General features: G+C 34.7%; 3 protein-coding genes across 15 annotated transcripts in view; 2 read left to right on the top strand and 1 right to left on the bottom strand.

Annotated features, from left to right (window-relative positions):
- Positions 1-9710, top strand: part of LOC18591843 (MADS-box transcription factor 23-like) — a 22422-nt gene extending 12712 nt beyond the window's left edge. The window contains exons 3-9 of one of the 2 annotated variants that reach the window (XM_018125905.2): positions 4749-4827; positions 8033-8094; positions 8655-8754; positions 8851-8892; positions 8972-9055; positions 9184-9338; positions 9430-9710. In XM_018125905.2, the coding sequence (XP_017981394.2) occupies positions 4749-4827; positions 8033-8094; positions 8655-8754; positions 8851-8892; positions 8972-9055; positions 9184-9338; positions 9430-9448 (541 nt within the window). In that variant the 3' untranslated portion in view covers positions 9449-9710. The remainder of the gene's footprint in view (positions 1-4748; positions 4828-8032; positions 8095-8654; positions 8755-8850; positions 8893-8971; positions 9056-9183; positions 9339-9429) is intronic. The other variant, XM_018125907.2, reaches the window with a different exon arrangement.
- The window catches only part of LOC18591844 (uncharacterized), a 25733-nt gene extending 7302 nt beyond the window's left edge, over positions 1-18431 (bottom strand). For 3 of the 11 annotated variants that reach the window (XR_016027865.1, XR_016027862.1, XR_016027861.1), the window contains exons 1-6: positions 18008-18431; positions 17397-17431; positions 9991-10039; positions 9158-9439; positions 8015-8077; positions 4428-6294 (exon numbers count right to left, since the gene is read on the bottom strand). Coding sequence is in view for 2 of the 11 variants with exons in the window: in XM_018125908.2 (XP_017981397.1) it covers positions 8015-8077; positions 9158-9178 (84 nt within the window). In the remaining 9 variants the exon portion in view is untranslated. Of the gene's footprint in view, positions 1-4290; positions 4403-4427; positions 6295-8014; positions 8078-9157; positions 9440-9990; positions 10040-17396; positions 17432-18007 lie in introns of those variants that run through there. The other 8 variants (XR_016027867.1, XR_016027864.1, XR_001929077.2 and 5 more) reach the window with 5 other exon arrangements.
- A 3418-nt stretch (positions 18432-21849) lies between these two features.
- Positions 21850-24999, top strand: LOC18591847 (Pentatricopeptide repeat (PPR-like) superfamily protein). 2 transcript variants are annotated; one of them, XM_088808913.1, is made up of 3 exons: positions 21850-21966; positions 22171-24042; positions 24604-24999. In XM_088808913.1, exon 2 carries the CDS (start codon positions 22178-22180, stop codon positions 23996-23998), a length of 1821 nt encoding a protein of 606 aa, XP_088665039.1. In that variant the 5' UTR covers positions 21850-21966; positions 22171-22177; the 3' UTR covers positions 23999-24042; positions 24604-24999. The 2 variants fall into 2 exon arrangements, with proteins under 2 accessions (XP_088665039.1, XP_017981749.1); XM_018126260.2 differs by lacking the exon at positions 24604-24999 and having other exon boundaries at positions 22171-24346.
- Positions 25000-26155: the final 1156 nt, after the last annotated feature.

Raw genomic sequence — 26155 nt, forward strand, 5'->3', positions numbered from 1 at the left:
TTTCAATCAACACCTAGGTTTCAAGAGAATCAACATACTTATTAGCTTCCTTATCTGGTTTGTTAAAACACCTTCCTTTCCCGATGAACTAGGCATTCCTTTAAGTATAACCATCAACCTTAAGTACAAGAAAATCAGTCTAGGGAGATTTCCATTGGATGCCCCTTTTGCATAGTGAATGCTTTGAAACATATGCTTTAGCTGAAATTCTTTTATTTGTACACCATATTTCACTTTCGAAAATAGTTTCATTTCAAACCCTCCATAGAGACCGCAGGTAGCCCCGCAAACCAAACACCATTGTTCCTTACATACCACATGCCCTACCACACACCCCAACATTCAAAAGTAAAACCCCAACAAATCCAGCTCCAAAAAACAGCACATGAACAGATGATAACAGTCATCAAGGGCAGAATGACACAAGGGGAATTGACATTTCTCATCCAAAAAAATATGACCCCTCCGTTAGAATAACCTTTTGAAGGGAATAAATCCAAAACATGTAAACTATAAAAATCGTTAAACGAATGAGGAAACCTTGATACTCTCAATTGTTCAGATGGTGTTATCAAACACCTTTCAAAATAACTCATGAAAGCAAGAGAGAGCTTTTATACTAGAGAGTACCATACTCATCAAATTTCTTAAATCAATCAGTCCTTGGTTGCACACGTCTTAGGATAATCAATAGTTGATCAAACACTCATTTTTCTAATTCCAAATATCTCTTCAAAGGTTAATTTGCCAATTGGAATTAGACTTCAAGGAAAAACTTTATCACTGTAGCATTCTTATTCCTAACAGCCAAAATCAGACAAAGAAATAACTCATTCAAAGGTCAATCCTCTAACCAGTAGACATGCCAAATTGAAAACATTCATCATTGCGTGATACCTTACCACACCCCTTTTTGTCAGTAAAATTTTGGACCCCTCGCATGCTTTAGATACTAACAATATCCCTTCACATTTTACACAACACTTTAAGATTCATCAAATCAAAATCTCAACATGGCAACACATCTTGATGAGACATCATTTGATCGGATCAGCTTCAATCCAAGGTTCCAATTCTAAGAATTCTCATCTTGACGATATGAACAAAAAAACAAACCCCCTAACTTCAAAACTAAACAAAAATAGATCACCAATCACCAAAATAACCAACACTCCAATGATCCAAATGTTGCCAAAAAACAATAGCAACAAAGCCAAAAAAAACCCAGATAGACTTAAACAAATTCATAGCACCAAGACACCAAACAGATTGAAACCCCAATGTTCATAACAAATCCAAAGCAACAACACAAAACCAAAACTTACCCAAACAAGGATTACACCATCTGAGCTGGGGAGACTCCTTTCCATTTCTTCAATTTATCAATTATCAATTCCTCACTTGAGTTGGCAACTAACCCAAGTTTCTTGCTGAGACTCCTAATCTCCTTTGCCTTTTAAAGAATTAATATTTCTATTTCTAAAGTCTCCATCTGATAGAGAAGCATTGGCCATCTTTGAATTTTCAGCAGCTGTAAGTTGTATCTTATGTTTTCTTCCATGTTTGCTCTTACCCTTCCTTTTCAGCACCTTTCCCTTCTTAATCTCCCCTCAATTTCAATTAGAAGGCTTTATATACAGTTCCTGAGTTCAGCATACAAGGTAGCAGAGAAGAAGATAGATCTTGTTGGAATTCCACCAAATCAATGGATTTAGGGCTACAAATTGGTTCAATCTGCTCAGACAAGCCCTCCTCTTTTCTCTCCAAGCCTAATAGTGAAATAGGCCAACATACACCATAATCAGCCCAGCCTTTAAGATCTCAGAATTCTCCCACCACCGCTTTTCCTTCAGCAGATTTCTTTCTCTTTTGTTAGTACTCCATACCATCTGACAACCATCAAAGGCTCCAATGTTTCCAAGACATTTGCATCAGAATTAAGGTTGGCTCCTAGATTCCTCCGAATAGCACTTGAAGCGTCTTCGAAATTTGAATACATCTCCAACTTTTTCTCCATTGGACTCTGTTCCAACATATTAACACACTCCATGTCAGCATTTGATGCCACTTCAACATTGTCATCAACCTCCATGATGATGCATGGACTCTGCAGAGAACTAAATCCTCCTTTTCTACCCCACAATGAGGAACAAAAACCCTCCTCCACTGGTAATTCACATCCACGAATAAAATACACGTTGTTTGCAACTTCCAACTCAACAACTTCATTAATGCATTCCATTTTATTAGTGGAGATAAGCATCGCGACATAACTGAAATTTTCAAAATTAAGTGTTTTGGTTTTAATGGAGATCAATTCTCCCCAACCATTAACGATATTAAAAAAAGTGTTGTAATTCCATGCATGAGCAGGTACACCATAAGTTGCAATCCATTTTTGACAGCACTTGATAGTGAAATTTGCATATCACACTTCAACTGAAGTGAACAAGTTATTAAGCCAGTCCCAATCTTTTTCTTTCAGCTCATCAAACATCATTTCATCACTATTGGAAATAAGAAAATTCTTTGGTCCTAGTTTTCTCTCATGTAAACCAGAAAAACCATCAATTCTAAACTATTCCACAAGAACCTTAGGATCAACATAATAATCAATGATGGCCACCACACCCTTTTCAAACCAAAGTAAATTTTTTATCACTAATTTCACCTACACATCGTTTCGCTGATTGAATATTGCATATATTTGCAGTATATGAATTTGAGACCTTTTTTGCAAATTCTTTCTCACCCTTTAGCACCTGTGCATGGGATAATTTGCTACTTTGTATTGAAATCTACTTTTGGACACCACTGCCATACTCACTTCTCACTTCTGTAATACCATTACCGGATAGTTCTAGTAAACCATTTCCTAGTTGTTCAGCATTTCGTTTTTTCCAATAAGACACTCTGCCACCAAATCTGGCAATATTCACCCCTATTCTCTGGTTCAATAACCAAGCTCCGTTGAATCTTGAAACTACCCTTCTAGCATCAGAAAAAGTAATATCTGACAAAGCCAAATTTTTTCCCTGTCTTGCTTCCTTTCTTCACAATAAAAACATCCCACTGTACCAAATTGTTGAAAGATTTGCCTAACCCATCTCCAATGAACTCTAAAAGGCAATTATTGACAAAGACTATGGTAATCCTATTACTGCTTACCAGAGCCAGCATTTTATCACTTTGTAAGCATCGTCTAGCACTTCGACATCTCTTCCAAGACATTCAATTAGCACTTTCTGAAGACATTGAAAATCAAAGCTGTTTTCATTCTTATACCCCTCTATCCCAGTAGAAAATCTGCCAAATCAGCATCCATGTGACCAAGAATGAAAATTCATGCTAAGTTGGCACTTACATGGCATGTAGCACTGGCTTACATTGCATATCACATCATTTACTGAACTTTTTTTTTTTTTTTTTTACAGTGGTTACAAATTTGTTTTTGAGTTGTGTAAAAACTCATTTTCAAACTCATCTAGAATATCAAGCATGAGCTTATTTATAACATCACAATTAAAAGTATCTAACTTTCTAAGAAACTTTGAATGCATAATTATAAAAAATTTTGCACCTAAGGGTAAATCGACTCTATAAGATGTGGTTTTGTTTAGAAAAATGATAAAAAAACTGAATTTTGGGAGACAAAAGAAAAGTTCAATATATTTACATCTTTTATCATTATGATCGGACCACTTTTGGACTTAAAACTGTCAACCCAAATAACACAAGTTGAAGTTAGAAAAGGACAAATGGCGCTAGCATCAAGAAACCACAGTGAAAGGTCAAAAGCCTATAACCCTTTGGTTAAAATATGCTTGTACCAAAGCACATATATGAGGTAGCTTTTGGAAAAGATTAATGGAAAGGTGATTATAACACAAATTACCTTGCACATATGGTTTCCATGGAAAAGGGGGAAGATGAGGTTGGGATCAAAATACAAAAGTGATAGTAAAAATTAGTGACATCTTAAAGATATAAATGAAATAACATCTGTTTCAATAGCCAGCTAATGACAAAAAACCTCAATTAGATAGCAAACAAACATGTATATGTTGAGGTCATTAAGTCAAACAAGCACCATCTTTTATGTTGATAGTCATGGGAAAGAATCATGGAGAGTTAACATATAACAATGGGACCAATGATCCTTTCTCAAAATTACTGACAATTGCAGCAAGACAGATAACCTCTTCTTTAATAATAGTAAGACTCAAAAACAAAGTGGGGAGGAAAGGCAAGGCAACAAAGTAGAGACTGAAGGAATACAATATACTTTACCGAGAACCCAATCTGTGTAGTTCAGATGTTATGGTTGAACAGCCAAGTATGAGATTAATTACAGCAAGAATGAAGGAGATACAACATTCTGACTAGTCAAGACTTGAATTACCTATTTAACCAAAAAGAAAACTTACGTTTAGAATTATGACTTCAACTGTTCTGCTCACCAGCTAATTTATCTTTCTGGAAGGGAACTGTCATTGACTAATATAATCACAACTTCGTCAGAAACAAGAATTTAAGATACACCAGGAAACAAGATGATTTTAGAGAGAGAGAAAGGAAGACAACAAATGTGGTTAAGTTACAGAAGCTATCATTATACTTTCTAGAGCCCCACGTGTGGTGATTTTTAGTGTAATGTTTTTCAGCATTTTTCTCTGTTTTTCTTTTCTCTCCTGTAAGTGTTTAGAATTTACAGAATGTCTGATGCAATTCAAATCTACTCTTGCCAGTATGAGATCAGTAATCGAGCGATACAACAAAACAAAGGAGGAACATCAGCAACTGGGGAACCCAACCTCTGAAGTCAAGGTATTGTTTAGTATTTGATCCTCAATTTCTTTGTATTTTACCTTCAGAGCATGCTCAATATGTAATTTTATTATTAGTGAATTTGCATGCATTTAGCTTCAACCAGAAAGAAAAGGTAAGATTGCAATGTTAATAAATTTCCAGTCATTGGACCAAACTTTAAAAAAGCATACCTGGAAATGTGATGTGCAAAATTCAACATCCCTAACTTTGCGTATGCTGTTTTCTCTGAACAAATGGGAGCAATAGAGCAAGACAATTTCTTTTGTTTTTGCTTTTCCAAATTGGCAGTAGGTTGAAGGTATTGGGCAAAATGCATGCAAAATTTTATAGCTAGACATTGGTTTCAGGTCTAAACTAGATTTTATGCAATTATAGACAAAGTTGACAGCACCACAACCTGATAGATAATAATTGATAAAAATACAAACCATAAACTCCTCTTCTGGCTGTTGGAATAGGAATGACTTAATTGCATGCATAAGCTAAATTGCTATGCTAGGACTCTGTCTTTCTCATAGCCACAAGGTGATGGAAACAGTACCAATAGAAAAAAATTGGATGATATCAAGGAAAAGAAAATGGGGCCCAAGGGGAACATTAGCAAAATGAAAATGCTAGGAAGCAATAATTAGCTTTAGATGAGACCATAGACATTAAATAGGAATCAGTTTGAATAACCCAGCACTTTTTCCAAAGTAAGGTTACACAACACTTCAATTAACTTCAGTTTATGCATCACATCAAATCATACCATAATCTTTATAAAAACTAAGCCATGTTCCCACTCAAACTTGCGTTGAAGATGTATCTAAAAACCATTGTTGGTCATATAGCCTCCATAATCCTCCTTTTTCTGGGCTTGGGACCATGTAATTTGTATAAAATACAGGCAGAGTCACCACATACCACAGGAAACAGTTCCCAATGATATATATGATAAAGGAGTGAACGTACAGGTACAACCAGCAAAACATTTTTTGCAACTGATATAGAAAAACCATAATGAGATGATGTCTAGAAGATGTGTGAGCCTAGAACATCTTTCTAGATGTGCTAGAGAGGATATATTTTAAACAATAAAAATTAAAAGGGAGGGTGAGGGTGGCTATAAAGCTCAACCCCATAGACAATTGAACAGTTTGAGCAGGTCTTAGTTCTAACCAGTAAGATACCTTGCAATGACAAGAACTATTGTCAAATCACGCACTAGTATTGAGGTGGTATGGTAGTATGCATAAATTACATGTTTCACTTTCATGTACCAGAAAAATTTTAGAAGCGAAGGTTCCAACTATAAAATACTGTATGAAGGCATCATGAAAAGATTTATTTCAGTTTTGATTGGTAGAAGATCAGTATACTGTATACATGTAATGTTGGAACAGACAACACCTCACATACATACCCAGGGATGGAAGGTTAACAAGAGATTACTGATGCTGCCTCAGAGTCATGGCATTCAACCTGCAAAAGGTTAAGAAGGAGAAACTACCTCTTATCTCAGCCTGTTGTCAAGATAAAAACCATTTTGTTGGTACCAATGCTTATTTGTGGTTATTTGTGGTTACTGGCCAACTACAGCATAACCATGACTCAAGATGGTAACAGATCAATAGAGCAAGAATTTTCCAATGTCAGCCATTAACTTGAAGGAGAATCACTGACGCAAGGAAAGAAGAAATTTGATGAAGCTAGAGATTACACCTCAAACATAGCAGTCAGCTATCCAAGCTTCCTATATGCATGGAAGATATTTAAAAACCTGCCAATAGGAAATTTCCTCTGTAGTTGTCTTCCCATTGGAGCCAGATGTTTGAAGAAGTGATGAAGCTTTGAACTTGGCTCAAAGCTTGTCCATGAAAAATTATTGAAGTTAATTCACCAATGAGAACTATCCACTTCAAGGGTTAACAACAGTAAAACCTACTTGATCTTTCCTTCATGTTTAATTCTCTATGCAATATGTTCGGTAGGAGGGATAGAGGAAGGAAGGAAAAGAAGTGGAAGGACGATAGTGTTTCTTTTGTTTCCTTCCTTCATTTGGTAGGACGGAAATAGGAGGGAAGGAAAATGGATGGATTGGCACCTTCCTTTCTCTCCAAATCTATTCCTTCCAAATAGGGAGGAAAACACCCTTTCTTCTTAAGTTTATCATTTCATTTATAATTTTACCCCTAGTCTCTATCTCCCTCTGTTTTCTCTCTTTCATACCAAACACAAGGAAGGCAAAAAAAAAACTTCACTTTCTCTATTCAATTTTTTCTTTCCTCACCTTTTTTGACTTCCCTTTATTTTCCTTCCTTCCTACCCAAATAGTGTATAGTCTATTAACTTTTCAACAAGCAATTACCTTAAGAATTAGGAAGATCCTTATAATGACCCCTTTCCCCGGAGACTTCACCAATTTTCTGAGAAGCCATATTTTCATCTCTTTTATGCCTCAATATAGGTAAAAGCTTCCTCCAACAAAAGCATATTCATGGACAGCTCCAAAATTAATAACATATTCCAAGGGCAAAATAGACCTTGCTATTCCTTGCTTCTAGACCAAATCCAAAGACTCCATCTATGATCTATCTATTTTGGAGTTCATATCTCAACCCCTTTTTTGCTTTTAAACTTTTTACTGGTGATATACATGGAAGCTAAAAGCAATCTCCAATCTCCAAATATAAATTATATTACTCCAAGAATAAAATTTGCACCTTGTAATATCCAAAAGAAAAAGCACCTAGCAGTGCATATAAATTTCAAATCAGATTTTGAAAAGTTGTTAGCTCTAACAGCCTAATTTTACTTGCTAAGTTGCTTGATCAGGCAATCCAAAAATAGAATCAACAATCTGGAGCAAGAGCTGATAAGAATGTGCTTAACTGTAACAAATAGACCAAGGACTCGAGAAGTGAATTATCAGCTGAATAGTTAAACTATCAAATTCCTGCTTCCACTGACACATTAGTAGAACTCATAATGTAACTTACTTCGCAAGATCAAAATCCTCTCTAGCAAGAACCTTGGATCTAAATATGTTTGATTCTGTTGTGAATTGCCAATGATCATAGTTGGTCATTTAGAGCATTGTCAAGTCTATATGTATGCATGGTTATTGTGATATTTCAATATCAAAGTTATTTATATGCATATTGATACTTAAGCAATTAAGGCTGTACACTGTGAATCTCACCATAATCTTATTTTTCAGTTCTGGCAAAGGGAGGCAGCAATTCTGAGACAACAACTGCAAAACCTGCAAGAAAATCACAGGTATATTGATTTTTTGGCAATACAAATTCATCATATCCAACATCAATGGACAAGTACAATGAGCCAAAAATGCAAAATCAAGAAAATAATTTTTCATTAGGCATTCTTCAGAGTACAATTATTATGCCTATATGTCTGAATTTAACAGACAACATCATGCTTTTCAACCAATAACATGTCACAAATAAGTGATATAACAGCTCTTTTCTCCTTTGACCTGTTATAACTATCTATTCCACCCTTTTATAGATGCAATTATGCTCAGGATTGTCTATGCTTTATGTCATGGTTCATATATCAGAAGATCAGACTTGAATGAATCATTCATTCTTCAGTTAAGATGAACACAAAAAGATTAATGGCCCTAGACATTAATTTCTGTTCTGTAAAAGCAGATTTCCTATCTAGCCTTAAAGCATCAAATGCATCAATTCTAAAAAGTAGAAATAGAAAGTGAAAGACAAGTCCAATTCATCTCATGTATATGCCTAAGAAAGGCTTTCACAATGTCTAAGATACAAATTTTATAGACTGAAATTATGCTTCTGCAAACCAAACAGACAAATGATGGGTGAAGAACTTTCTGGATTGAGCGTAAAAGATTTACAGAATTTGGAGAGCCAATTGGAAATGAGTCTACGTGGTGTCCGTATGAAGAAGGTTTGAAATTCTTATTTCCATGTCATCTTTTTTAAGTTCAAAATAGCATGCAAACTAAAGCAACTCCATGTTAGTAACATTTCTCCACTGCTGTAGGACCAAATTTTAATGGATGAAATTCAAGAATTGAACAGAAAGGTGAACCCTGGAAACAATAAATTTAGCTCTTTAATATCATACTCAGCTCAAGTTCCTAAATTTCATTGTCTCATTGCAGGGAAACCTCATTCATCAAGAAAATGTGGAACTCTATAAGAAGGTAAATTTAATTCGTCAAGAAAACATGGAATTATATAAGAAGGTATAAATTTGAACGGCTCATATAAATCTCGATTATCCTTGAAAGATTAAAAGATTCAACCATCAAACCTTTGTTAGTTGTGAGATGTTCTAAAAAACTAACCTCAACAGAAAAGTTTCGCATCCCAGGTTTATGGAACAAGGGATGTGAATGGTGCAAACAGAGACTCCCTTCTCACAAATGGTCTAGGCATTGGCGAGGAATCACATGTGCCCGTCCATCTCCAGCTAAGCCAGCCACAGCAACAAAACTACGAGACACCAGCAAGAGCTACAAAATTGGGGTATATTTTCCTCCATATGGTAGAATATTTCAATTAAACTACCAATTATTTTGCCACAATTTAATCTCCAACTTTTTCATGGTAACTGCAGCAGACTGCAACTGCATTAGCAAAACAAGATGCATCAAAGTGGGATTGGATGTCACTAGACTTTGATCAAAAAATGCTTATGGGTCCAAAGGTTATGCTTCTCATAGTAAGATGTGGTATGTTAAACCACTAATCATTCAGCAAAGCAACATTGGTTTGAAATGATTAAGCAAATGAAGTTTAGCATGTGTGTGAAAAAAAAACCATCTAGTTATGTAAAGATAAGTTAAGTGTAATAAAGAAAAATATATATATAAAAAGGAGCAAATGGACATTGTATTCCGTGTGCAGTTCAGCATTTTGCAGTTTTAAAGACAACTGGCAATGGAGGGCACAATTACATTCATTTTAGTTAATACAACTTATATAGTTGTCACCTCGGGGAACATATATGACAGCAACAGGGTGCTTCAGAAAGATAATAATATTTAGATTAGCGAACCTCAAACAAATATGAACTATAGAAGAATGTCCAACAAGATACTTAAAAGACTCAACTTATTACAGTCTTACTGCAACTCAATTTTCGATGATAATACCAAGATGGAGTAACTGTACCTACCTCATTATTCTCCTTCATTACATGGTAAACAAAAAACTGATATCCTGATCTGCACTACAAAAAAAATGGTTCATATAATGATCTGAGAACACCAGCCTATGCAAAAGAAAATAGCCTTGTTACAATATGTTACCAAAACTATGCAAACAGAAGGTGAAAAAAAGTTTCTTCAGTGATTAATACGAACCGATATTAAGAGACATAGCATATAATATAATTAGGGTGATAGTGCAATTTCAAAATGTAAAAACCATTCTAGTTCACTGCTTAACTTGAAGATGCATAAGCATCTCCTATATGGCTTAAAACCTAGGACTGTATTTTTCCTAAGAACAACTTGCATTCACGTAACCGACATTCACAGTTGCCATTGAGATATTGGGCCTTAAAAGTAACTTCAGGCTGCATTTAACGCTAGCAAGCGTCAGAGCAAAGTACAGCAACTGTGGACAGCATACAAGCATCCCAAGGAAGGTTCACAACTCAAGACTAGAAATGTCATAAGCAGAACAAGGAGTCAGCATATCTAACAAGAATTATAAGAATATGCTGCAATAACTCCGCCTGTGGCCACACCACATGCCTATATCAGCGACCACAGCCGGTCCCAAGCCCGGAAAAAGGAGGAGGGTTACAACATGTTGAAACAAAACACTACAAAACAATTATGGAACATCAAAAGAACCTATCTTTCAAATTGTTAAATCAAAGGAAGTATAACTAGAACAAAATAGAACTTAGTTATGCACCTTCCAATTAAGTTTAATTATATTCTAATGTTGGTCCAACTCTTTACTTTTCTAGTAGTACCCATGTTGGATACATATCTAATATATACCTTAGACCTACATTTAAAACATTAAAACTTGATGTAATTGAAGCTAAGTTATTCATCAAGAGACATAATCAAGCATAGTAAAAAGAAAAAAGGTCAAAGCAAACAAGAAATAAGGTAAAGGGAGAGAAAAGCAGAGGAAAATAAACTCATACCCTTACATTAATGTAGGAAAGAAAGCAAAGGAAACATTAATAATTCATACCCTTACATTAATGTAGGAGAGAAAGAAAAGGAAACATCAATAAGTTGCCTGGATAGTGGATAATATTGGATTTAGCCTTCATCTGCTTAAAGAACTCATATAATTATACAATACTGCATATCATTTATCAGTGAAACTTAGACATAACTCATGTCTTATAATTTATTGAGTATTTGCTGCCTCTCTACAAATCAACCGAAGTGAGCCTTAATCTCAAAATAACCAGCTACATCAATCTTTTTGCTCACGTCCACTCAGTTACAAGCTATGTGTTCCAAAAGATCAAAATGTGCCAGATCAAATAAACATATGTACACACATACATACATATTTGACACACACAGACACACATAGCTTTAACAAGAAATAAGTAGGCATATAGTCATGTTTCCACGTCTAAAGTTTTGGTACCTGCTTGAGTCCAGCATCTTCTCCCCATTTCAGAACATGACACAAGCATTGCCATATACTGATCATAGAGCTGGAGGAACTTATGTACAAACTTGACAATATGTGATGCATGCACTTAAAATTCTGTCATAGATGCTAAACACTTAACAGGAGTCCTCAAGCATTGGTGAATAACCTATATTCAGTTCGACCTTGAGGAATAAAGACAATTATTGAAAACCCATTCACACTATATGTCGCATATACGCTTTCTCTCTATAATCTTAGTCTGCTGATTTTAGCCCATAAGTACTCTGTACTCATCCAAAAAGGCAAAATACAATTCCCTAATCATCAAATCTTTTAGGATATTGAACATCCTTTTACAAAATTGACCTCATAATACGTGTATCCTAATCCTTAATACGCATTCTGAATCTCTAAGTAATGAATTGTGATCTTGATGAATATGATCTTCATCTTAAACGAGATCATCTATAGCTTGAAAGATTTTGAAAATTTAAATGAGCTAATAAAGTAAACAATTAAGATAAGATTTAGGCTAAGACTTCTTAGGAAAAGTAAAGGCATGATAACGAATCAAAAGAAAAACTAATGACAATATTGTGAATCCCCCAAAAACTCAATTGAGGACTCAACGAAAGACTTACATACATATTGTTGACTGAATTGTATTAGTGTTTGTTGAAATATAAGCAGTTGTAGACTAGAAATAATAGTCAAATCTTTTCAATGGATTAAAAATTTTATTATTTTACCAGAATACAAAATTCAACTTCAACACTCCCAACCCAAAAGGCATGCCCATCAGGTGGAAAAGGCCTTATAAGCTCATGACCCATCTCATCTCTTACTAATGTGAGATCTGACATTTTACCCTGCTCAATTGTGTAACACCCTCATTGCAATGACTCTTTCATCCAAAAAGGAGAGGGACCCACCTTGACCTAGGCCTATCTAACCCTAGTATCTCTAATGGAGGATCTCACATTAGTAAAGAATTAGGTAGGCTCTAATATCTCACCACAAACCCGCACTTCCAACCCAAAAGACTTGTCTATCAAGTCAAGGAAGACCCTTACAAACCCAAGACTCATCCTATCTTTTACTGATATAGGATCCATAACATTAGCAAATTCAAAATAAAATTGGTGCAAACAATAAAAAAAACTACATGCCATATATAAGGAAAATTAGTGGGGACATAAAAGAAAACTTTTCAAATAGTTATTATATACGCTACCTTTTGAAACTAACAACAAACTTCTATTTTTCCCCTTTAATTATCTACAAAATTTTATTAGAATAATAACTTAGGAAGAATTACTATCAAAACAATATAAACAAGAATGTTGAGTATGATCTTAACACATTCTGGGAGCCAAATAACAGTTAACAGAACCTTATAAAGGTAGATGTCACTTAAAGTATATGGCAACCATGCTTAGCTGCTACAAGGATTGTTCATCTTAAACTTATTGGGTCTCACAATTTTGTCCCCCAAGGTTAATTCCAATTTTTTTCCTTGCCCATGCAATGGGTCCATAATTTCCTCCATTTATTCCTTAACGTCCTTGTCAAGGAATCAATTGCTTAACCTCACACTAAGAAATGTAAAATTCTAAAAATATGGCAAGCATAAGGTTTAAAGGTGGCTCCCATCACGCTTGGACAAAGTAAAACTTTTGTTTCTTATAGCAACTTGTCCTAACAAACAACTTAGCTTCCACACTTAACACAAACGTAATACTACATGTTACAATTTCACCTAACTACTGTGAGGTAGAGATTTACTTTGGCCCCATTAAGCCTTACATGGGCCTCAAAATCTATCTCACAGGATTGATTTCAAATCTCTACATAAATGCCAAAGCCTTTCACATGGTCATAATTGGGATAGAGGTTTGTAAAGGGCTCTTCGGTAATGAAATAGAGAAGCATTGCAGCCAATGGTAGAAAGGAAGCAGTGACCATCCAAGAGATGTAATACTAAGTAAAGATAGTCGTGCTAGAGGATAAGTACTATCAATAGGTAGTAAAATCTGCCTCACAAGATTGATTTTAAATCTCTACATAAATGCCAAAGCCCTTCACATGGTCTTAATTGGGACAAAGGTTTGTAAAGGTCTCTTCTATAATGAAGTAAAGAAGCATTGCAACCAATGGTAGAGAGGATGTAGAAAGCTAAAGATGTTGCTTAAGCAGTGTTAATGTGCTCAAGTACCATGGTAGATAAGGAAATATTTGAATATTGACAAACATGTGAAGCAGATGGAGTGCCCCAAGGAGAAGCGATGAGCATCCAAAAGATAAAATACTAGGTAAAGATAGTAGCACTGGAAGATTAGTACTATCAATAGTTAGTATAGGTACTAGCAGAGATGCTACCTAGGAGCAATATCAGCCATGGATGAGAAAGAGTAGCTAGAAGCAATATTGGTACTCAAAGAAGAAGGACATCTAGGTTTTGTTTGGAGATGAACTAACTAGGAACACATAGTTATATTCTTGTACATGCAATCAATGAGACCAATGACATGAGGGCAACCCAATCTCAACCCATTTAAAGAGGTGTGAGGTATATGATGCATTGACTAATTGTTATATCTAGCGCTATGATAAATGCATAGGGAGACAAACCTGTGTCAATGGGTGATCCATGAAAAAACTATGGGCCCATTTAGTTTTAGAAAGTGTTTTCAATTTTCAATTACGATATGATCAATAAGGTAAAAACTAAATTTGGAAAATTGGAAAAAAAAGGATTCCATAAATGTAGTTAAAAAGTTAGAAGCTATTACCCTTATTTTGTCAATCATTTACAATGTAAAAATGGAGAAGGAAAGTGGAAAACATTTTCTAAAACTACAAGGGCCTTGAAGTGTTATGAGGAGAGATAGTACGGATAAGAATCGCTTAACTAGCCCCATAACTACCAAGCTAAAGCTCTACGACGTCCTAGTATTTAATTCTAACCTAGGGAACCCATCAGTACTCTTGGGGTTAACCCCATGTTGTAATACCTACAAATAAAAATTGCAAGATAATAGACCACAATCATAAATCTACAAATTGTTAAAAAAATTGCAAGGCAAGTATAATAGACCACAATCACCATTATGCATCTACAAATTGTTATAAAGCTAACCACCTACACGGAAAATAATCAAAATAAAATTGCTTCCAGCTTGTGGCAGATATTTGAATATTGATCCGAGCATTTTGCTCAATTGTTGGTGCATGATCCTCCAACTCAAAGAGTATGGTTTGAATCCCTTTTCCCTCAAAGCAAAAACAACAAAAAAAACATTTTTATCGTATGATAGATTACTTAAATCTTTACAATATAACCATTATCATGCTTGTCTCCAAATGTGTTATTTTTCCTTGTTCTTTTTCCTTTGATCAAATAAGGAATGTATTGTGTGATTTTTTTAGAATTCTAGAACTAGCTATACTATCAAATGAACCCAAAATTTTTATTGTTCTTGATTGGAAGGGGTAAAATTTTTGTGTAGATATTGACTCCATAGATGAATAATAAACTTTTACTAAGTTTGAGAGAATCAAACATGTAAAATTAAAGTTTTCAATTGTAAGAGTACTATTTAAAAGCAAGCACTCATGATTTATTTCTTTGAAGTATACTGGATAAACATATACAAATGTTGGAAGCACCTTGTTAGCAAGTTAGTAGCAACAATGTAACTTACACCAGTGAAATAACGTGCAAACTGTCTAAGTAAAAGCTATTAGCCACACACCAAAGGAAGCTGAATCTAATTGGTATTAACTTGCTAAAATTTTGGAACCGAAATGACAAGTTAAAGCATGCAAAGACATACTGAGCTTTCTCATGTGTAAAAAATAAAAGAGAGTAGGAAAAACTATCAGCTGCATGATGGAATTAGATAGTTTAAAGTAGAAGGTAGTATAACCAAAATATAAAATGTGTTTTTACTAGAACTGAAATTGTGAATGATGGGCATGCTAAAAGGTAACATTGTTTTAAAAACTGTATTCTTACTTTTTCCATCTAGAGAAATTAATTATTACAAAAAGACTGTTAACATATTAGTATAAACTTTAAGAAGATAAATGGAGAAATGGATCTGAAATGTTGTAGAACCTTAAATAATTTCTTAAAACAGATGATATTTGGTGCTAAAGCCAAACAAATCTCCAAAAGTTTACAATAGAGACAACTCCAATGAGAATTGAAAATAGAAACCCCAATGCAAAGGTGTCATTGATTAAGGCTATGATCAGAAGCATTTGTACATTATAGCAGAACCCAGTATAGATCTAGGAAAGCAACAATTCAAGGGAATGGCTCAAATAAAGCAAAACCAAACTAAAAGGTAAGCTACTAAAAGAACAAAAGAAAACGTGGGGGAAGGGAGAGAACTTGCAAGTTGATGATGTAAAATTTAGTTTCACAAATTTGCATAGGAAAATGCTAATCCCATGTGTTTAAGATTGACCACTCAAGATCAGCACATTGTAAATTAATCTAATTTCCAATTACTTAAATGAAAGGCAATGAGAATGAAGAGAGGAGATGCAACAAGGCACTCTCTTATTGGTTATGTAATAGAGCAAATTCCACCTAAAATCCAAATGAAGAAAGTGCCACTTCCAAGCTAAATACCAATATCATTTCAAAATTATATTATTATAAATATTAATTACTAATATTTATTACTCCAAATCTTCACTTCACCAAATCATAACCACAAATATATACCAAACTAAAAATGAATATCTCAACTTGATCCTCCAATTATCTCTCGAAATAACAAAAATTGAAACAAACAAGTATCAAACAAGGGTCTATCTCCTATACTAATACCAAAATATAAGTAATTTAACTAATATTCATAAGAATATGTGAGGAAAAAGGAAAAAGGCATGAAAACCCGCTCCAGCCCTATATTCCAAAAATCTTATCTTTTACATATTCCCAAGATCTCTTATCCACTAAGATCATGCCTCTATCCTTATGGTAGCCAGCATTCTTAGTGAAACTAAAAGTTTTGAAAAAGTCATCGTCCACATAGAGGTCTTGAGTTGTTTAACAGAATACTTATTAGTAATAATTAGTAACAAAACTAAAAATTGCTAGAAGGCAAGGGCAAAAAATGATCACTAGTACCAATGACGAACATCATCGGCAATTCATATCAGCAACAGCAAAAAAAAAAAAAAAAAGCAACATTAAGAAACTCAATAACTTCTCAAACACAAAACTTGTCATTTGGCAACCCAACCCACCGTCCTCCTCCTATCTAAACAAAACTTTAATGAGAAGTAAAATCAGTTTGATTACAAGTACAATTAGTAAAAAGGAATAGCACACACAACATGTATAGCCAACACAGCTAATTTACAAATAAAAGTCATGCGTACAAAGCACTGCTACTCATCATGAACCCTCTCCAAAAAGAAACTTTCAAATTTTTGGACAAATGTTAAATAATTAATGATGAGTAACCGTACTTGTTGAAAAATCTAGTCTAGCATATGTGACCATAAAGACAGCCATTACAACAACATTTTATGTGCTTTTCTATGATTGTTTAATCCAGGGAACCATCGACTTGCACTATGCACCTTATGATCCCTTATAATGATGATTATCCAGCAGTTAAAGTATAAAATATTGTACGACTGCAAATATTAATGGACTGTTATTTTGTAAAAAAATATAAGGACTGTGCAAAAACGTGTATGCTATGACATATCTTTCGCATCTCAATGTAAAAAAGGACTCAAACTCATTCAGTAGTACAAAATTTAAAAATTGAAGCAAAGGTGATATAATTGCTTTGCGGTAACAAAACCAAAGTTAAAAGAAAGGCGAACTGTACTCAAACGCTATGCAAAAAACGGAAGGAGATGATAATTAAAAAAGGTAGCACACATAAAAAATTTAAGAAGAATCATAAAAATTACCTGGAAGCCAAAAGCTAATTCGCTTTGAATCTCACCTGAAAATAGTCCAAAATGTCAAAATTCCTATTGCAATAACTTTTTTTTTACAAAAAAAAGGTCGTAATAAAGAGAAAGAAAATGTCAGCAATAAATTTTACAATAGCATTTCTACCGTAAGCGTAAAACACTCCATTTCTCCACTTCGTTAACGAGAAAACATGAGAAAATATGTCAAAAACGGATTACTATAGAAATGTTTTCAATGAAAAGGGCCATTCACAGTTGGCTTTCTTTTTCCATCACTCTCTCAAGTAACCAAACGGATTTTACACAAATAACAGCAAAACAAAGTTCTCTATCGCCATCAAGTATAAATTCCGAATCAAAACAAAACAACAACTCGTAAAAATCTCAAGCAACAAATTACTTCACTGTAAAATAAACAGCATTCACGTTTAAAGCTGAGAATGCAAGCTCAAAACAAAAACAAGAACAAAAACGAACGTAAAATCAAAAAAATAACGATCTGACTACGAAGATTTTAGCTGAATCAATAAAAGAGACAAAGAAAAAGGAGAAAATTAGAGAAAAAACGAGATCTGTTTCGTTTAAGGAGACAAAGAAAATTGTACCTGAAGAAACTAGGGAAGCTGAAGAAGAGCAAGAGAGAAAAATATCTGGAGCAGGAGCAGACGAGAGATGGGGGGCTTTAAATAAGTTAATGTGGGGGAGAGTAAATGAAGGATGCCCCCACTTAATCTTGTTCTTACCTACTTAATCAAATCAAAATTATTCAATAATCAGACATTGGTTGAAGCTTAGGCTTGGCTTTCGGGGAAAATTAGTAAAACAATTATTTTATTTTCTTTCGTTGTTGATTTTAAAACTTGACTTGATTCTTTCATAATCTAGGGTTTCGGGTTTTCTTAAAAAATATATGGAAATTAAAAATCGCTTTCTGCGTCTTTGGAGACGGCCGCTGTTTCATTTTCACCCGAAAACCGGCTAAGCCGCTATATTAAGTTCGAGCCGCCGATGTCTCCGGTTTTCACGCCGTTTGGAATAACACAATTCGCTGACGTGATTAGGCAAACCAACTAGCGCCCAGGGGAGACTAAATGGTGAGAGAACCAACTGGACACGTGTCGAAGAGGGACATCGACCACGATGAATCGCCTACAAGCACGAGAATTTTTAGGCATTTTAACGTGTTCAACCAAACGAACAGAAACTGGCCACGTCGTCGGAGTTCTTTAAAATCTCATAGGCTCATTTTTCTATTGACTTTTTGGGGTTTTGGAGGCATCAAGAAAAGAAACTTCCATTAGCAAATAAAAAATTAACAAAAAAGAAAGGGCAGAAAAATGACCTTCCTACCTGTCAGGGGCACGTGTCAATTTTGGAGATTGGTCCAAATATAACTGGATTAATTTATTCATAAAAGGAGGAAGATATTTTGGAGGGAGGGTAGGAGGGTGAAAAGTGACGGTCCTTGCCCTATGTAACAGAGGAATAAGATTCATTCAATTATAATTTACGAAAATACTACTGTTGTAACACGTGAAAAATAACAGATCCTAATTCAGATTGTACAGAGAAAAGTGTTCAATTATCGGCGGAGTCGGCAAGTAATCAGCTTATAAAGTAAAGTTCTTAATTGGAGTTCTTAATTGGAGAGAAAGAAAACAAAAGTTCATTGGAGAGAGAATACTAGGCTTTTCATGGCTATCCGTATCCTCCATTAACCTAGTACAATAACTTGGATTATCTTAGTCTTACTCTCTCTCTCTCTTTATCATAGTTTTAACTAAGCTAGCTTGACTTATGAGTACGAAATAAATGAAGGTTTTAAATGAAAAAAAGAATTAGTTTTTGTACTACTAATTACTCCTATTAAACTAAATAAATGTAAATGAATACAGTTTAAAATCTCTATCATATCAACATTAATTTAACTTTATTGTAAACAATTTGTGTTGAATTTAAGATTTTTGCATGTAAGGACAAATGTAACTTAAATTTTGTATGAGGATAATTGAATTTGAAAGAAGAAAATGGATAATTAGTGTATGAAATCCTTTCTAATTTTCATTTTGATATATCTTTTATTTCATAAAACTCATGTAGATAGATTGGAGTGTACTTATATTGCATAATTAGGTTTTTTTATACCATAAAAAGCAACATATAATTAATATTTTCAATATTGGTTAAGGGTAAAACGCCTAAGCATTTGATTTATTAGTTGGTGTATAGAGAGCAAAGTTTCGATCCCCGCTTAAAAAATAAAATTCGAATCCTTCTTTTTTTAATTAAAAAAAATACAAAAATAAACACATTTTATTTGCATCTGAACATTTAATTTATTGATTAATATATGAGCATAATCGAATCTCTCTTTCTCTAATTATAAAAAAAAATTTGATGAAAAAAAAAAAATTTAAATTTTAGTACCATAAAGTAGTGCAGACACTAATCTTAATCACAATCTTTGCTAAATTCATTTCTTTTGATATAATCCATTAGTCTATTCGCCTCCAACCAAATTGTGACATTAGGCTTTGCAATGCTAAAAAGATCATTGCTAATTGAAGCATATTTTCATGAATGATCTTATAACTTGAAAGATTTGCTTTATGTTTCTTTAAGGATTCAACATATCTTACCACCAATAAAATATCTTCTACATTTTAACTGATGAACGATCTTCATAAAGCCATGCACAGTACGAGAAAATAGAGAAGCAAATACGTGTTAAAAGCATCAAATTTCTTCGCTAATCGAGCTTAGGTAATTATAAATAATTAAATATTTATCCAAGATCGTGTCCGTTTTAGATTGGTCAATAGTCGAGATTTTGTCCTTCATATGGATTTTTTTTTTCCACATGAACTTACTTATCACTGAGAGATTAACAAAAGCATGAACTCCAATAGGACCAATAACATTGTTACATTTGTAGTTTGCATTGCTGAAAACCCCTGTCGGTAGTCTCGTAACAGGAAACCCACGTCAAAATCTTTCCCATACAACTTTATACCTTAATTAATTTCCTTTAAGTTTTTACCTATTTATTCTCATCAAAGGCAGGGTTCATTGAATACCTGACGTTTTGGGTTTCCAAGTCCAAGTCTATAATTCGAAGGAAAGCAAAAGCAAAAGCAAAAGCAAAAGCAAAGCAAAAGCAAAGTAGAAAGTTCCGTGCCAGGCTAAAGAATCTGAAACTCTTTGTAGAATAAGGTTTGTGTCAATATGGGATTGGTTGAGTTACTGATTTATTTATTTTTTATCTTTTCTTCGAAAATCTTCCTGTCGTAACAGGGGAAGTAGCGTCAGTCTTTTGAATTTTTATCTCTTGTTTCAATGCGGTGGCAATCTCCATATCACCCGACAAATAGGTGGGTAATTGAAATAAAATTTGACAGGTTTCCTTTTATTTTCACAAGTTAATATTGATAAAGTTTGAAAAATTCCATTTTTATTCTTTTCTTTTTACATCTCATTGCTTGATTGTTAAAACAGGCCAAAGAGAAACAACCAGCTGTTAAAAAGTACAATTTACAAGGTTAAGTATCATATTCCTAGGACCAGGCAGAGTATCTGGAAAGTGTAAAATAGCTTTCCTCGTGTCTTGACCGTCAGGTATTGAGTCCAACTGGCCAAGAGCGAATCATAACATTTTAATTGCTTACCAACACTAAGCATTAACATATGAAAGTACTCAAATGTAAAAAAAAAAAAAAAAAAAAACTTATCATGTTAGTGCAATTTTAAAAGTTAAAAATGATGTCACGGCAAATGTCATCATAAAGATATTTTATTGGGATCAATTTAGAGAGAAATGGGATATTACGATCGTCATTATCGAATACATAATATTTTAATTATTAGTATTAATGTGTGTATATATATATATATATCACTTTAGTGCAACATGAATATACTACTTTAGTGTAAATTATTTATAACTACTGATTATTAATTGTGATGATGTATGTCTAAATTCAATTCGATTAACACTTCTATACTCATTAGAGAGTTACTTTTTTCTCTTTATTTGAGCACTTTATGTGTAATAATGCTTGAATAAATTTTAGTTGAACTAACACTTGATGAATATATTAGTTAGGTAATAGCTCAAGTAGTGTGAACCCTTAATTATAATTGTTTACATGAATATAGATACAAAAATCACTTTTCACAATTTTATAAGTGGTAACTAATTTATCTGATTGAAATAATTATATTCATTAACGTACGTAAGTATATGATGTGAGTTTATATTAGAAAAATATAAGAGCTCAAGGTCCATAACCCCTGATATGGAAAATGATCCAGGGAGCCCAGGATTGTGCAGACATGGGTATGAACCCAAATTGGGAACATAATCACTGGGCTGGAGCCCACTCTCCTTTTAGTCCAATTGGCCTCAACATTCGCAGCCACCTCCTAATTAGTCCTATGCCATAGAGTTCAAGTGCAGATATATTTCATAGAAACCATAACCAGAAGAAAACAAAACTGGACAAAGCCACAACGCCGGCACCCTCTCCCACCTCTCAAGTCATCCCTTCACAAAGCCTATCTCAAGGTAAGCTCCCTCTCTTTACTCTCTTGAAACAATCCCATATGAATACCTATCACTTTTCTGGTAAAGAAAGACAGGCTCTCTCCACATAGCTATGTTGGAATAACTTGCCTTTAACTTCCTGGTTTCTATGAGATACTATATTTTAGTACTTTTGTAAGCGATGGTTTTTGAGTATTGATATTTTGGTTATTTACAAACTCGTAGGTGAAGTATGGATATGATAGTACATACAAATCATGCCCATGAAGGGTTTTGTTCATTTCAACACTTTCACAGGGAGGGTTTAAGAAATGGTATTAGTTTTTTAGAAGTTAGGGTTAAGGCTAAAGCTGTTGCCAATTTTAGTTCTGTGAAAGCTTATGCGGGATGCAAACCTGTGGGGTTTCAAAAGCAAAGGCGGTGTAGGGTCCTTGCTGTTTCAAAGGTTGAAAGTGCTGGCGTTAATGGTAGGTTTCAAAATCTTGACAGCTCTTCACAAGGGCACTTGGGAAATGGTCATGTTTCGTCAAGTCCGCTGAAATCCTTGCACAATTTTGAGGAATCTGGTAGCAATAATCAACTCCGTAAATTTGTTAGAAATGGTGAACTGGAAGAAGGGTTTAAGCTTCTTGAGGGCATGGTTTATCATGGTGAGATTCCTGATATTATAGCTTGTACAAGTTTAATTCGTGGATTTTGTAAGAAAGGCAAGACTAGGAAGGCTACGCGGGTTATGGAGATTATAGAAGATTCAGGGGCAGTTCCTGATGTTATAACGTATAATGTGTTGATTAGTGGCTATTGCAAGGCAGGGGAGATTGATAATGCTTTACAAGTCTTGGATCGAATGAGTGTTGCTCCAGATGTTGTTACATATAATACAATTTTGCGAAGCTTGTGTGATAGTGGGAAGTTGAAGCAAGCAATGGAAGTTATGGATCGACAATTGCAGAGAGAATGTTATCCAGATGTGATTACATATACAATTTTGATTGAAGCGACTTGCAAGGAAAGTGGTGTTGGACAGGCTATGAAGCTATTGGATGAGATGAGGAGTAGAGGATGTAAACCAGATGTGGTTACTTATAATGTTCTTGTCAATGGGATTTGTAAGGAGGGGAGATTGGATGAAGCAATCAAGTTCTTGAATAACATGCCATCATATGGATGCCAACCCAATGTGATTACTCATAATATTATCTTGCGTAGCATGTGTAGCACTGGCAGGTGGATGGATGCAGAGAGATTGTTAGCTGATATGCTTCGAAAAGGCTGTTCTCCTAGTGTAGTTACTTTTAATATCCTCATTAATTTCTTATGCCGGAAGGGTTTACTGGGCCGAGCAATTGACATTTTGGAGAAGATGCCCAAGCATGGGTGTACTCCTAATTCCTTAAGTTATAATCCACTGCTTCATGGGTTCTGCAAAGAAAAGAAGATGGAGAGAGCAATTGAGTATTTGGAGATAATGGTGTCTAGAGGTTGCTACCCGGACATTGTGACCTATAACACTTTGCTCACAGCATTATGCAAAGATGGGAAGGTTGATGTGGCAGTTGAGATACTCAATCAGCTGAGTACCAAGGGTTGCTCGCCTGTTTTGATCACATACAATACTGTGATTGATGGGCTGTCAAAGGTAGGGAAAACAGATCAAGCTATAAAACTTTTGGAGGAGATGCGTGCCAAGGGTCTAAAGCCTGATATAATTACCTACTCTTCACTTGTTGGAGGACTTAGTAGGGAAGGAAAGGTTGATGATGCAATAAAGTTTTTTCATGACTTTGAGAGAATGGGTATTAGGCCAAATGCCATAACCTATAACTCTATCATGCTGGGCCTTTGTAAGGCTCGGCAGACTGACCGTGCAATTGACTTTTTGGCTTATATGGTGATGAGGGGATGTAAACCTACTGAATCTACATACACCATTCTCATTGAAGGCTTAGCTTACGAAGGCTTTGCTAATGAGGCTTTGGAGTTACTAAATGAGTTGTGCTCCAGAGGTGTTGTGAAGAAAAGTTCAGCAGAACAGGTAGCTGTCAAGATGTAGGCTGTGGTGCATGCTGTATTTAGTTCTCCTCTGGGTGGCCAATGGTAATTCTTGCTGCTTTATACTGCTTGCCCCCTTTCTGCAAGCTAGGAGACTACATTTACTCAGTGTTCTCCTCACTATTGAATGATATCCAAGTTCAATTTTGGTAGATAGCCATGTAGCCTCACCCTTTTGCCTGTTGGAGTTCTACTTTTTGGTCTCGAATTATACTTTCCACCTTCATAAACATTGGTTTATATCCTTTCTCTAAGCTTATAAATTCTTTTCAGTTTTCTGTTAGCTTGCCTCTGATGTTGTAGTTATGTCTTTTGCTTAATTTAATGTCAATTAGTTTCGTTCTTAGAAGGTTCTTTGTGGATTATTTCATTGCTTCTCACGGTGTTGCATTCAATTTACTAAAAGAAATTTTCTAGATGCTTTCCTCTCTCTTTACTCATGATGGGCCATTAAATCTGTATGTGTCAAAATACTCTTCTGCAATGATTGGAATTGTGAATTTGTGATGGTAAAGCACCTGATAGATATAGGGACATTTTTTCTCTTTGCTATATGTAAGTACTGGGCAAATAGTATTAACTTACCATATAAATTGTGCTTTTCAGGGCACTTAAGGAGAAGAAATGATGTCCCCTCCCTCTTCTATTTTATTCCATTAGGATCATGTGATTGAGGCAGAAAAATGTTGTGCAATTGTTAAAGCTAAAATCTACCTACCATATTGTTCATCATGTTTGTTACATCTGCTATGAGTGTCATGGTACTTCTAAGAAACCTCTTGCTACTTTTTTGATGGTAAAAATTGTGTCTTTAGGTTCTGACATCAGTGTTAATTACTTTTGAGTCTCATTCATCCTTTGGGAAACTGTATAGGAGTCTCGCTCTATCAAACTCCTGGAGTAGGTTAAAAACTAGAACTTCCAGGGGCATTGTTCCTTTTTCATGCTTGTGTTCTCTTTTAACTTGCTTTGAAGAGCACTTAAAATATTTTCTTCCATACATTTCTGAGAAGCCCTGTTATTGATAGAGATATTACTCCATGTTGTGACACTTTCACTGGCAACTACCACTTTTAAACATCCATACCAGTCTTCTATCAGCTGAGCTTTTAGTCAGGAATTTTTGGGCTATCTAAAGCCAAATATTAAGTATGATCTTTTGGTGATGCCGAAGGACATTAAAGACAGGAAAGAGGCCGCTGGTAAGGATAAATGTAGTGATATCTCAGGCTCGTTGCAAGGATGTTGGCATAATAACTGGATAGAGAGGGAAAGGAAAAATACAATGGTGACTGTACGAGTGTAGGACAGAGTGACAGGTGCCCGAGGAAAGGATGGACCAGATGAGGAAGGCAGCTATCTACGCCCTTGAATCACATGGTTTGAGGGCCATTACTTATAGCAATTGATTTATCCACCCAAGTTGCTTTCTTTTATATTTTTTGAATGGCATCAACCATCTATATGAGGATATTCTCACTGCAAAGCTTCCAATTTTGTGCGTACCATCAAACGACAACGTCTCTTTGGGTGGCCGCTCTTCGTTCTTGTGTTAGGGAAACTTTCTTTCCCTCTCTTTTAATGAAATTCACAATTGTCTTTCAAAAAAAAAAACCGTTTTCTTCATTATCAAGAAAAAAAAATAAAAAACCCCAATAAAGATCAATGTCAATCTCATAACTATGGGAATTTTAACGATGGTCTTATTATTATTATATTATTACTGATAAATTTAACATTTATGGTTCCAAACTCCAATTTATGGTTTTTTGCTTTTATTTATTGAGTAAACTCGACGCTGTCATCATGTTTCTCCATTGTTTGAAGAATCTACATTTCTACAGCGTATCCAGTGGTGCAAATTTATCACACCATCAATGTACATACCTTTGTTTGGCGAAACGAATAGCGACAAATATTTCTTCACTCTCTCTGCCTCCTTACCTTAGATTCCCACCGCGTTACCTTTCACCTTTTCTTTGTTTCCATTCTTAAAACCCAAAAGGCGAACGACTTTTTCTCCATTCTGATGCTCTTCTTCTCTACCACACAATCAAAACCCAAAGCAAAGAAGTGAGTGAAAATCTTGAGACCCCACAACCTTTCATAAAGAAAACACATCATCATTTAGAAGCCAAGAAAGTTTCTCTTGGAAAAA

This window comes from Theobroma cacao, chromosome 8 (genome assembly GCF_053813885.1).
Source record: "Theobroma cacao isolate CCN51 chromosome 8, ASM5381388v1, whole genome shotgun sequence".
Taxonomy (NCBI): Eukaryota; Viridiplantae; Streptophyta; class Magnoliopsida; order Malvales; family Malvaceae; genus Theobroma; species Theobroma cacao.

Bases quoted from the DNA above. Each gene is read 5' to 3' on its own strand.
- LOC18591847 (XM_088808913.1), top strand. From the start codon at position 22,178: ATGGATATGATAGTACATACAAATCATGCCCATGAAGGGTTTTGTTCA.